Source organism: Ranitomeya imitator, chromosome 1 (assembly GCF_032444005.1).
Source record: "Ranitomeya imitator isolate aRanImi1 chromosome 1, aRanImi1.pri, whole genome shotgun sequence".
Lineage (NCBI taxonomy): Eukaryota > Metazoa > Chordata > Amphibia > Anura > Dendrobatidae > Ranitomeya > Ranitomeya imitator.
In genome coordinates this window covers 858,012,569-858,024,612 of record NC_091282.1, presented here as the reverse complement: position 1 = coordinate 858,024,612, position 12,044 = coordinate 858,012,569, and the positions used below count along the sequence as shown (strand labels likewise).

Sequence of the window (12,044 nt, the reverse complement as noted above, 5' to 3'; positions counted from 1 at the left end):
AGCAGAGCCGTTCAGGTTATGGCAGCTTCTAGTCTCTCATGGAGACTATTGAGGCATGCCAAAAGTAAAAAAAAAAAAAAAAAAAAAAAGTTTTTAAAAATATAAAAGTTAAAATCGCCCCCCCTTTCGCCCTATTCAAAATAAAACTATACAAAAAATCAAACATACACCTATTTGGTATCGCCGCGTTCAGAATCTCCGATCTATTAATAAAAAAATTATTATCCTGATCGCTAAACGGCGTAGCGAGAAAAAAAGTAAAAACGCCAGAATTACTTTTTTTTGGTCACCACGACATTGCATTAAAATGCAACAACGGGTGATCAAAAGAGCGTATCTGCACCAAAATGGTATCAATAAAAACGTCAGCTCGGCGTGCAAAATATAAGTCCTCACCCAACCTGAGATCACGAAAAATTAAGACGCTACGGGTATCAGAAAATGTAAAAAATAAATAAAAACATTGCTCCAAAGATTGGAATTTTTTTCACCACTTAGATAAAAAAGCTGTACATGTTTGGTGTCTATGAATTTGTAATGACCTGGAGAATCATAATGGTAGGTCAGTTTTAGCATTTAGTGAACATAAAAAAAAAAAAAAAAATCTATGGGATTGCACTTTTTTTTTTTTTTGGCAATTTCACTACACTTGGAATATTTTTTCCTGTTTTGCAGTACACAATATGTTAAAACCAATGGTGTTGTTCAAAAGTACTACTCGTCCCACAAAAAACAAGCCCTCACATGGCCATATTGACCGAAAAATAAAAAAGTCATGGCTCTAGGAAGAAGGGGAGCAAGAAAAACGGAAATACCTCCAGTAATGAAGGAGTTAATACAAGAAATTTTATGTAAAAAAAACCCACTAAGTATATTTAGTATTGCTGCATTCTGGATGAACCAACCTGGAACACTGCCCCACTAATTAACACTTTCAGTGAACACTAAATAAAAAAAAAACAAAAAAAAACAACTATGCTTTATGCCTTCTTACCTCCATACAAAAAGTGGAATAAAAAACAATCAGACGGATGAATGTAGATAAATATGGTATAGCTGAATACGTCATCTTGTCCCTCAAAAAAAGCAAGCCGCCATACACCTCTATCAGCGGAAAAATAAAGTGTTAGGTCTGAGAATAAAGCAATGCATTTTGTGTAAAAGCGCCAAAACGTAAAATAATATAAATGTGGTATTTCTGTAATCTTACTGACCCTAAGAAAAAATCCTTAATTGCTTATTTTTGTTCAGTCTGCCTCCCAAGAATCGTAATAGAAAGCGATCAAAAAGTCATTTGTCCAAAAATGGTACCAATAAAACTGTTAACTCGTCCTGCGAAAAAGACGTCACATGACAAAATATGGAAAAATTATAGGTTTTTGCATTAAAAAGTTTCTTTTAGTGTGTGGCAGCAGCCAAGCAGAAAAAAACAATATAAATCTGGTATCGCTGTAATCGCACTAACCTGAATAATAGTCTAATCACTTAATTGCACAAGGGATGGCGTAAAAATAAATAAAACAAATTCTTCCCCTGCTGTTGATTTGTTCATTCTGCCTCTCAAAGATCGCAGTAAGCCCCTGCTCACAAGTCTAAATGGCCCCTCCATTCGGAGCTCCAGTGTGCCTAAACTACATTTAGCGTCCACATGTTTAACATTTCAGTAGACATGAGAGCCCATCTAATTTATGGGTGCATGTCTCCAGAAGCACGAGCTGGGCACTACTGCGTATTGGGGACTACAGCATACTGGGCACTACACTGTTGCCTGTTTCTGGAAAGCACCCATGGAGTCAAAATCGTCACTACACCTGAAGATAAATAAGCCCCAGACTTTGCATTTTCCAGAGTGAAAATGTAAAATCTGGGGCTAAAACAAAATTTATCCTGACTGCACCATGCAGGGAGGGGATCCGCCCTTCAAGGACAGGAAACCTACAGATAAAAAGGGCCTATCTTCCGCATTATTTGGTTTCCTGTCCTTGACGGGGAACCCACAGTCGGCGTACTTGTAAAGGCATACCTGATTTCTAGAAGAGAAGGATCGTCGTGGGATGCTGGGCCTCGGACAAGACCGATTCAGGCATCGGGGGTTCCCTGCCTCAGCTGGTGCGGTGTCCTGAGGCGCTACTACTGTTGTCAGTGGACCTTTAGAATGTTCGAGGAGAGGCAGCAGAGAAAATGGATCATCACTGTGGGCATGCTGCCTCTCCTTGGTTTCTCACCGCCTGTTCTGCAGGCAGCCAGGGTCGGCGCTGGTGGGAAGCGCGCACGGGAACTTCTGGGTTCCTGTGCGCATGCGCGAGGATGTGGTGCGCCCCTATGATGCTGCGCTACAAGTCATGACTGGGAATCCAGTTCGGCGCATCCTCTTCCAGATATGCTGTGAGTGAGGTGCTTATTTACTGCCAGAAAGCACTAGAAGAGTGCTTCTGATAGAGCTTTGACAGTCTTGCCTTCAGTCATGAGCGTGTAGGAGCACCAGGAGCTGCAGACTCTGCATCCCCAGTCACCACCCCAGCAGTAGCTGCTGTCGCAGTCACAGCAAAAGGAAAAACTGGATAAGGAGACGGGACATCAAGAGCAGGGCTGTGGAGTCGGTAAGCCAAACCTCCGACTCCACAATTTCCATGACACCAGCTCTGACTCTGCGATTCCACAGCCCTGATCAAGAGGACCCTTCCCATCATCACGAGCATGGTAACGGAGAGTGGGCGTTCTCGCAGGTCGTCCTAGTGCAGCAAGGACTCCAGTGTGGCGTCGAACCCAAGAGAGAACCCATCTACAAGCATGGTTCCTCCGCCTATCCCAGAAAGTAAAAGTGCGGGTAAGACCAAACATAGGACCTGTGCACTTTGCCCAGAGGAGTTACCCACTACATGGGAAGAAAGACTCTGCAGCTCTTGTATAGAGCAAACAATCTGTGGAAAAAAAACAAAGTTTTCCTCAGAGCCTAGGTCCATAATAAAGTCACAGGTATAGTTCGTTCATGATAAAGGAGAAAAAACAGCGAAAGTCCAGGAACAGGTCCCCTGAGTCTGGGTCTAGCAGTTTAGAGGATCAAGAGGGAGACTTGGATACATTCGATTCTTCTTCATCTAGAGACAGAGGCGGTCGTAGCTGTTTCCATTTATAGGAAACAGCTTTGTTAAAGCAGTCAGGGCCACCAATGGGGCTTGTAGACCCTCGTCCAAAAAGATCAGTTCAGGACATAATGTTCGGCGGACTAGAACAGAGAGAGAAGATCTTTCCCTCTTAATGAGAAAATCCAATCCCTAATTAGGAAAGGGTAGAAAAAAACAGAGAGAAAGGGCCTTTTAGTTTTTTCCCCAAAGAGGAAATATCCATTTGATGACCCGGCATGTTCATTCTGGGAGAAGGCACCAAAATTAGATGTGGCAACTGATAAGGTTTCCAAAAAGTTTTCCGTTCCCTTTGAGGACATTGGGTATTGAAGGATCCCATGGCCAAAAAAGCAGATACTTTCCTGAAGGGTTCATGAGAGGCCGCCGGGGGGTTAAAACCTGCAGTAGTTGCGACTTGTACTGCCAGATCACTACTGGTCTGGCTAGACCAGATGGAATCACTGCTAAGAGAAAAAAAAATATAGGTACGCTATACTAGACTCCATCCCGGTAATGAAAGGGGCATATGCTTTTTTGGCTGACGCATCGGCGGACTCGATCAGACTGGCAGCCAGATCAGCATTTTTTTTTCTAATTCAGCTCGGCGAGCCCTCTGGTTTAAATGTTGGCCAGGAGACCTCCAAACAAAGTCAAGATTATGCTCCATTCCCTGTGAGGGCGAATTCTTATTCGAGCCTACGTTTGATGATACTCTGGATAAAGCGGGAGATAATAAAAACCGCTTCCCTGTCCTCTGCAATACCTCTTATAGGAAATCCTTTCGGAATAAGAAATTTATCCGGAGGAAGCCCCCCAGGGACCAGGATAAGTAGGAGGATAGAAGGTGGAAGACCAAAGGGTTCTTGTTCAACAGATCCGCCCCCCCCCCCCAAATGATAACAGGAAGCCATCCTAATGAGGGGGAAGGTTATCTTATCTCTCTTTCTCTCGACCTGGGAAATAATATCCAACATCTCTTGGATCTTAGACCTATTAAAATCAGGTCTAAAATTTAAATTCCACTCAACTCCCCAACCAAACTTCGTAGTGACAACCCAGAGATCCTCAAACGAAGAGCAACTAGCCTTAGAGCAGGAGGTTCTGGGCCTGATAAGGAAATCTGTCCTTCAAGAGGTCCCTTACCAGGAAAAAGGTGAAAGATTCTACTCCTCACTGTTCCTGAAGAGAAAAAAACAGATGCAACCTTCAGGACAATCATAAATCTAAAGAAACTGAACAAGTTATTGAAGGTTCAAACCTTCAAATTGGAAACAATAAAAAACATCTGTAAAAATGTTTCCGGACTATTTCATGACTGTTCTGGAACTAAAGGACACCTACTATCACGTCCTCATCCACAGAGACTATCAGAAATTCCTCAGGGTAGCAGTCTCGATAAAAGGGGTAGTAAAGCACTCAGTTCACGGCCCTCCCAATCGGTCTAGCCATAGCTCCACTGGTGTTCACCAAGATAGTGGCAGAGGTAACGACGCACTTGAGGGAGCAAGATATCCTAATTGTCTCATACCTGGATGATTTTCTGATAATGGTCAACTCCCTCCATGATTTGCAAGAAACAACTAGAGAAAGTCATGGATTACTTGACGAACTTAGGCTGGCTTTTGAATCAAAAGAAATCCCAAACCGTGCCAGGCCGAGTGCAGGAATATCTGTGCATCATATTGCATTTAAAAAAAAATCAGGAATGTCGCCTCCTGGCAGAGAAAGTTCAGAAGATCATAGCCCTGATATCTCGGGAAAGCTATGTCCCTCTTAGGTTCCATGACTACACAACTAATCCCATGTCAATCTCCATGAGACAAAGAGATCCCACAAGGTATACTACAATTAAAAACAATATTTTATTCACAATAATTCAAAACAATTGAAATACAACAGGAATAACCGTAATAGGGGGTGCAAAATTAACCAGTGGAAATGACTACAGCATAAAGGCACATCATTTGACCACAAATAATGTTCATAAGTGACAATCATAAATAACATAGATACCCAGAGATCCTAAGCCTGTGGTACATAGTTGGCCGCTGAAATATCACCCACACATAGGATAGCGAAGTTCTGCAGGCATATAAGTATACACACGGATACAATAAATCCCAAATATAAAAGGGCAATTGTTTAAGATCAAATATAGACCGAACTCCCGGGCTGTAATAAGCCCAAGAATCCGTGCCATTGCAGTAACGCCTAGCCGAGGCAATAACACCATAGGCTCAAGTGCATGTAAAGGAATGTAAGCGTGTACCAATATACCTGTCGCAGAAGTTCTCCTGGCATCCCCTCACCCCGACGCGCGTTTCGCCACCAGCTTCTTCCGGGGGCGTGTCAGGGTGAGGGGAAGAGATACATTTATATTGCTGGTATTCAATAGAATCAGAGGTATTCTGATTGCCAGGGGCAACTTGGGTCTCTATCTGCACTGCACATAAGAGGGACAGAAAATTGCAGAGCAGACTTCCTGAGTTGGACCCTTCTGAGACAGGGAAAATGGGAACTAAATCAGTCAATGTTTGATCAGGTCGCAGAAATGTGGGGACGTCCTTCCATAGATTTATTCGCCAACAGTCGGAACAGGAAAGTAGATTTATTCTGCTCAATAGACCCCAAAGGGAACCTCATAGTGTTAGATGCCTTCATGATTCCATGTGACCACTATCTAGCCTATGCTTTTCCTCCAACTGCCCTAATTTTGGCGGTTCTGAGGAAAGTCCGGGAAGACAGGGCAAAAGTGATCTTAATGGTGCTTCTGGCCAAAGATGATGTGGTTTTCTTGGCTGAGGGTGATGTCCATCTCCGACCCCTGGGTACATCTGGAGCTTCCGAACCTTCTTTCCCAGGGACCGGTTCATCATCCTCAGGTAACAAACTTGCACATGACAACCTTTTAACCCTTCTAACTTTGTAACAAAAAAGTTTTAAAAAATTGTGCTGCTGTAAAGTAGAGATGTAGCAAATGTTTTTTATTAACCATTTTGTGTGACATAACTCTGATTTTAAGGGCATAAAATTAAGTTTGAAATTGCAAAAATTTTCACCAAATTTCCAATTTTTTTCACAAATAAGTCATATGGAAGAAATTTGACCACTATCATGAAGTAAAACGAGACACGTAAAAATATTCTCTGAAACCGTGGAATCCGTTGGAAGTGTTCCAGTGTTATTACCACATAAAGTGGCACTGCTCAGAATTGTAAAATTTGGCCAGGTCATGAAGGTGAAAACACGCTTGGGGGTGACTCCCTGACGGCAAGCCGCCGAGCACAAGTCTTCTCGACTAGTCTACCATGGTAGCTTTAAAAGTATGGTAAACGTGCGTCTATGTGGACATCACTGGGTTGTATTTGCGAATGCCCAAACTTGTTTTGAACTTGGTATAAATTTCTGTTTCGCCGAAGTAGAAGATGCTTCAATAATGTGGCAAAGACTTGCATGATTTTTATTCACGCTACAGTGGCACTTTGGGCTACAACACATTTTTGTTTTTGGGAGAATTTTTTTGGCAATTTTTAGGACCCATTGTCTTGTTTTCAACAGGTCAAGCCTTCCCTAGATGAAGCCTTTGTTATCCAAGAACAGAATGTTGCTTTGAATTTCATTGGTTCTAGAGGCGCTAAGCCTGGTGTCACCAAGGAAAAAAGAATCAAATATGCCAAGGAAGTTCTTCAAAAAGAGATGCTTCCACATGTTGGTGTCAGTGATTTCTGTGAGACTAAAAAAGCCTACTTTTTAGGGTGAGGTTTGAGTTAAATTTTTCTTTCATTATTGCATTTGCCACTGTCTAGCGTTGATGTTTTAAGCTTGTTTTGATTTGTGCTAAATTTTTCTAACTTGCATCTTTTTTTTTTTTAATTTATATTTGCCAGGATTTTTTTTTATGTTCACTATCGTTTCTTATTTCCAGATGTTTGTGACTTGATTCAAAATTTTTTAAAAAGTACCTAAATTTTTATGCAAATGTGCTCCAGTCATGCTTGAAAGGTAAAAAAAAATGTCATGCTCCATACTGAATAATTTGTGATCCAGCTGCCATGGTAACCCATCAGGAACCCAATGGGAGCTGTTGGATGCGAGTACCAGTGAGCATTCCATTTAAACGCCATTGTCTGAGATTAGAATATAGAGCTGGAATTACAATAAACACTTTATGGTCTTATCTAGATAAAAGTTAATGAAATGTAGGCAGTGGTGCTCAACTGGTAGGGTTGTGTGATCACAACTGCTAAAAAGGCCTTGGCTGCTGCAGACCCACAGCTATGAGAACATCAAGAATTGGGGTGAAAACGGATTAAATCTGCGCTGCCGGCGGATGAGTAATGGAGGAGTTAGGAGTCCAGGAATGCAGTTTATTAGTCAGTGCGTTTCAAAGTGTCACACTTCTTCAACAGAACAAACCACTGTGGTTTGTCCTAATGGAGAACTATGACAATTCAAAAGGCTTTGAAGTTTTAAACTGCATTTTACAGTACGAGCAAAAACATTGAAATTTCAGAAATCTCATTCACACACTTTTTTTTTTTTTGCTTACTGCAAAACTCAGCAATTTTCGTAATCCTACTGCAGCATGTCACTTCTTAGGCTGGGGTCACATTGCGTTTTGGTCAGAGCGCTAACGGACAGCGTTGCACGGCGAAATTAACGCCATGCAACGCGTCCGTTAGCGCTCCCATTGCCCGCAATGTACCAGCGCATTGCTAGCGCGTGTCATTTTCGGCACGCGCTAGCTATGCGCCGGTCTTTTGTAGCGCGCCTCGGACGCTGCTTGCAGCGTCCGCGGCGCGCCCGAGGTCCGTTCCCCGCTCTCGCAGATCGGGGATCTGCGAGAGCGGGGACGTTAACGCGACCCTTTAAAAACATTGCGTTAGCGCAATCCGCTAGCGCTAAACGGATTGCACTAACGCAATGTGACCCTAGCCTTAGAAAGCAATGAGTAAGTGCAAAAACGCTGCAAAAAGGTTTTGCTGTGTTTTTGGTGCAAAAACCTTAAGGAAGTTGCATCATGTTTTTTGGAGGACACTAAACTTTATCAACATGCACATGAGACCAAAAACATGCAGCCAAAAACAGCTTCTTTACTGTCAAGAGAGCAGGTTGTGCGAATATAGTCTTAAATGGAAACTGTCACCCCAAAACCCCCCCTCCCCCCGGGGTTTTTAACTAAAAGAGCCACCTTGTGCAGCACTAATGCTGCATTTTATCTTTTACTTGGGGTCCCTTCCAACGCTGAAATATTTGTTTTTATAATTTGCCCCCCCATACCTGTAGTCTGTCCGGGGGGCATGTCTTCCCCCCCCCTGGACACAAACGCCTCCCAGCCATCCCTCAGCCCTTCCTTGCGCCGCCTTCTCTGTAGTCATTAACGTCCCCGTGACCTGCGCTGCAAGTTCCCATCATGTGATGGGAGTTGAAGGGCAGCGCAAACTGCGCATGCCTGAAAAAAGAACTTACAGCACAGGTGCCAGGGGCGTTAATGACTGCAGAGGAGGCGGCGCATGGAGGGGCTGAGGGATGGCTGGGAGGTGTTTGAGTCTGGCGGGATAAGATGTGACCCCCGGACAGACTACAGGTATGAGGGATAAATTATAAAAACTAATATTTCAGCGTTGGAAGGGACCCCAACTAAAAGAGCCACCTTGACAGAATGCAGCATTAGTGCTGCACAAGGTGGCTCTATTAGTTAAAAACGCCAAGGGGGAGGTGAGAGGTTCCCTTTAAAGTTCTATTGCAATAGCAAAAAGCAGAAGCGATAGAGGATAGCCTTCACTTATTCTCCTAAAAAGATCAAGACTCTCCAACATATCCCCCTTGGGGTCTTGTACAGTTGCATTATTAATTTGATAAATTTAGGCCCAAATCCCGTTTCCTTAAGCAGTGCCCACATATATTTTCACTCAACACTATCAAAGGCCTTTGTTATATCTAAGAGAGAACAGCTTTATTCTTGGTATCAGGCTGTACTGCCTGCAAGCTCAGCCGTAAGTTCCCTGCGGCAGGCACATAGGAAGTCGCACAGACACTCTCCATCCCCCGGCATAGGGAGGATCAATTGAGCTGGAGGCTGCATCTCTACTCGGTGAGTAGTACCCTTCCTCACGCTACCTGCGTGGGAAGGTGCGGTCCGGGTCCCTGGGAAGAGGTGCCGCTGGCTAGCCGCCAGCGGCGATCATTCGGCACTACATCGTGGCCGCCGGTGCGTCCCGCCGTCAGGCTCCATAAATTTAGGCCCCGGCTTCTTCAGCCGGACTAGGCCGCAGTCGAAATTCCCGCCCACCGCTGGAGCCCCACCCACCTCTCAGGCGCTTCTTGCTCTGAACGAGAAGAACCCTGCAAAATCTCGGGCGCCATCTTGGGACTCCACTTCTGCAGGGAAATCTGCCGAAAACGCTAGTTTTCCTCTCTTCCTCCCTGGGGACGCCAGCACAGAACCGTGGGTAAGCTGCTCCACTCTGTAGGGAAAAGCTTAACCCCTTCTCTGCATAGCCCCGCTATCACAGTTTATTGGAGGTATAGACATACACTATGTCTCAATCTAAGGAGGCAAAAAGGGGCAATAAGAAGCACACTGTTTTTTACTTCATGTGCCACTTGCAATTCTGCTTTGCCACGTGCCCACATTACTCCTTTGTGCCAGAACTGTGACCCGGCCTGTGCGCAGCCGCCTTCTGCCTCCTCATCCCATGTCTCCACCGACGCCGTCGAGCCTAAGCCTCCTGAGTGGGCCGCTTCCTTGTCACGTTCGATGGATTCTTTGGCCAAGGCATTGGAATCTTTCCGGGGATCCTCCCTAAGCCAGAACTCTCCTCCGTTGACCGCGACGGAATCTGGCGCCTGTACGGGGCCGTCCGACCACAGGGGGCGTACTGTACTACGGGAATCTCGGGGTTCTAGGAAAAGAACCCATGCCTCGTCCCCCGTACACGCTCGAGCTTCAGCATCTGCGAGCTCCACTTCTCGCTCCCCTTCCCCTGAGGGTCGCAGCGTACATGACTCGGAATACGAGTCGGAGGAATCTTTAACACAAGACTCCTCGATCGGAGACACTTGACTCCCTTATTTAGGCAGTCAACAAAATACTAATGGTGGACGAGGAATCCGTATCCCCTCAGGAACACGTCGTGTCTTTTAAAAAGACTAAGCGCGTCCAAAAGAGATTTGCTACTCACCCTGAGTTTCAGGACGTTGTCCAAAAACACAGGGAACACTCGGATAAGCGATTTACGGCTCAAAAGGCCACGGAAGCCAAATATCCTTTCTCCAAGGACCTAATGAAGGAGTTGCTTCTCTCTCCTTCTGTGGATCCTGCCATATCGCGACTCGCATCCAAAACAATCCTGTCTCTGTCCGACGGTTCATCGGTCAAAAACCCTTCTGACCGTCAAATTGACTACCTGGCTCGCTCAGTCTTTGAGGCCTCAGGAGCAGCAATCCTTCCATCTTTTGCTGCTACCTGGTTGGCTAAGGCAATGGCTGTCTGGGCAGAGGTGTTAACCTCTACTGTCCACGGCAGTAATCTTCGCCCAGAGGCGGCCAGACTCTCTAACCATATAGCTCAGGCCGGAGACTTCGTAGTTAACGCTTCCATAGATGCGGCTAAGGTTAGGGTCACATTGCGTTATGTGGCCCCGTTTAACGGACTACGTTACACCGCGGCATAACGCGGTCTTCCAGCAGATTTGTTTTCGCTGGGGGATGCCGGATGTGGATCTCATGGCCTCATGGCTAAACAACCAGGTTCCCCAGTTCATTGCTCGATCCCGCGATCCTTGCGCCATCGGAGCAGGTGCTCTGGTTCTTCCGTGGCATCGGTTCCAGCTGCCGTACATTTTTCCTCCCCTTCCACTGCTCCCGAGGGTCATCAAGAAGATCAGGGCAGAGGGGAGACCGGTGATCCTTATCGCGCCGGACTGGCCGCGCCGAGCATGGTACGCGGAACTCGTCCAAATGGTCGCCGACGTCCCCTGGCGGCTTCCAGATCGCATGGATCTTCTCTCACAGGGCCCGATTTGCCACCAGAACTCCGGGGCCCTGTCTATGACGGCGTGGCTGTTGAATCCTGGATTATAGCCCAAGCCGGATTCTCTCCAGGGGTTTCTTCTACCATGATTTGTGCTAGGAAACCCGTATCCATGCGCATCTAACATCGCACCTGGCGCACCTTCTTTTCATGGTGCAATGTACATGGATGTTCTCCTCTGATGTTGCTACATTTTCAAAAAAATTTTGCCAAATTTCCAATTTTTTCACAAACGCAAATCATATCAAATAAGTTTTACCACACTCATGAAGTACAATGTCACGAAAAAGCATTCTTTGAATCAGTGGGATTCGTTGAAGTATTCCAGAGTTACTACTACATAAAGTGACACTGGTCAGAATTGTAAAATTTGGTCTGGTCATGAAAGTGACACCATGCTCGAGGGTGAAGGGGTTACATTTGGTTAATTCTCCCTCCAAATGTCAAACAGCCCCACCTCTCTGATTAGGCGACCAAAGGGGGATAAAGTATTTCCCCCTACCAGAAACCAAAATCAAAATTCTCCGGTATCATTGAGGGTATATCTGGCTATACCGCCATTCTCGCCATAATTTTTTTGTTATATAGACTGTGTAGTGATACATTCAAAGTGCTGGATCTTACATATAGCCGCAACAAATCTACCGTCCCGGTCTTTAAAGGAGTCAATATGCATAAATGGGATACTTTTATGTACAATTAGACTAACCCACTTGCAAGGTATACCCTATCTGGGACCTATGTATCTTATGTCATTTGTTAGATGGCTCTCCTGTAACCCTACTATTGTGGAGTTTAATCTTTTTATATATTGAAGAATTTTTTTAGAGTTGTTACTCAACCTATGAATAATAAAAAAAAAAAAAAACTAAATCAATCCTAGT

General features: G+C 44.9%; 1 protein-coding gene across 1 annotated transcript in view; it reads left to right on the top strand.

Moving 5' to 3' along the window:
- POLR2B (RNA polymerase II subunit B) overlaps positions 1-12,044 on the top strand; it is a 78,786-nt gene that overhangs the window by 24,454 nt on the left and 42,288 nt on the right. Inside the window, exon 8 of the mRNA XM_069742013.1 lies at positions 6,684-6,880. Within this exon, the coding sequence (XP_069598114.1) occupies positions 6,684-6,880 (197 nt within the window). The remainder of the gene's footprint in view (positions 1-6,683; positions 6,881-12,044) is intronic.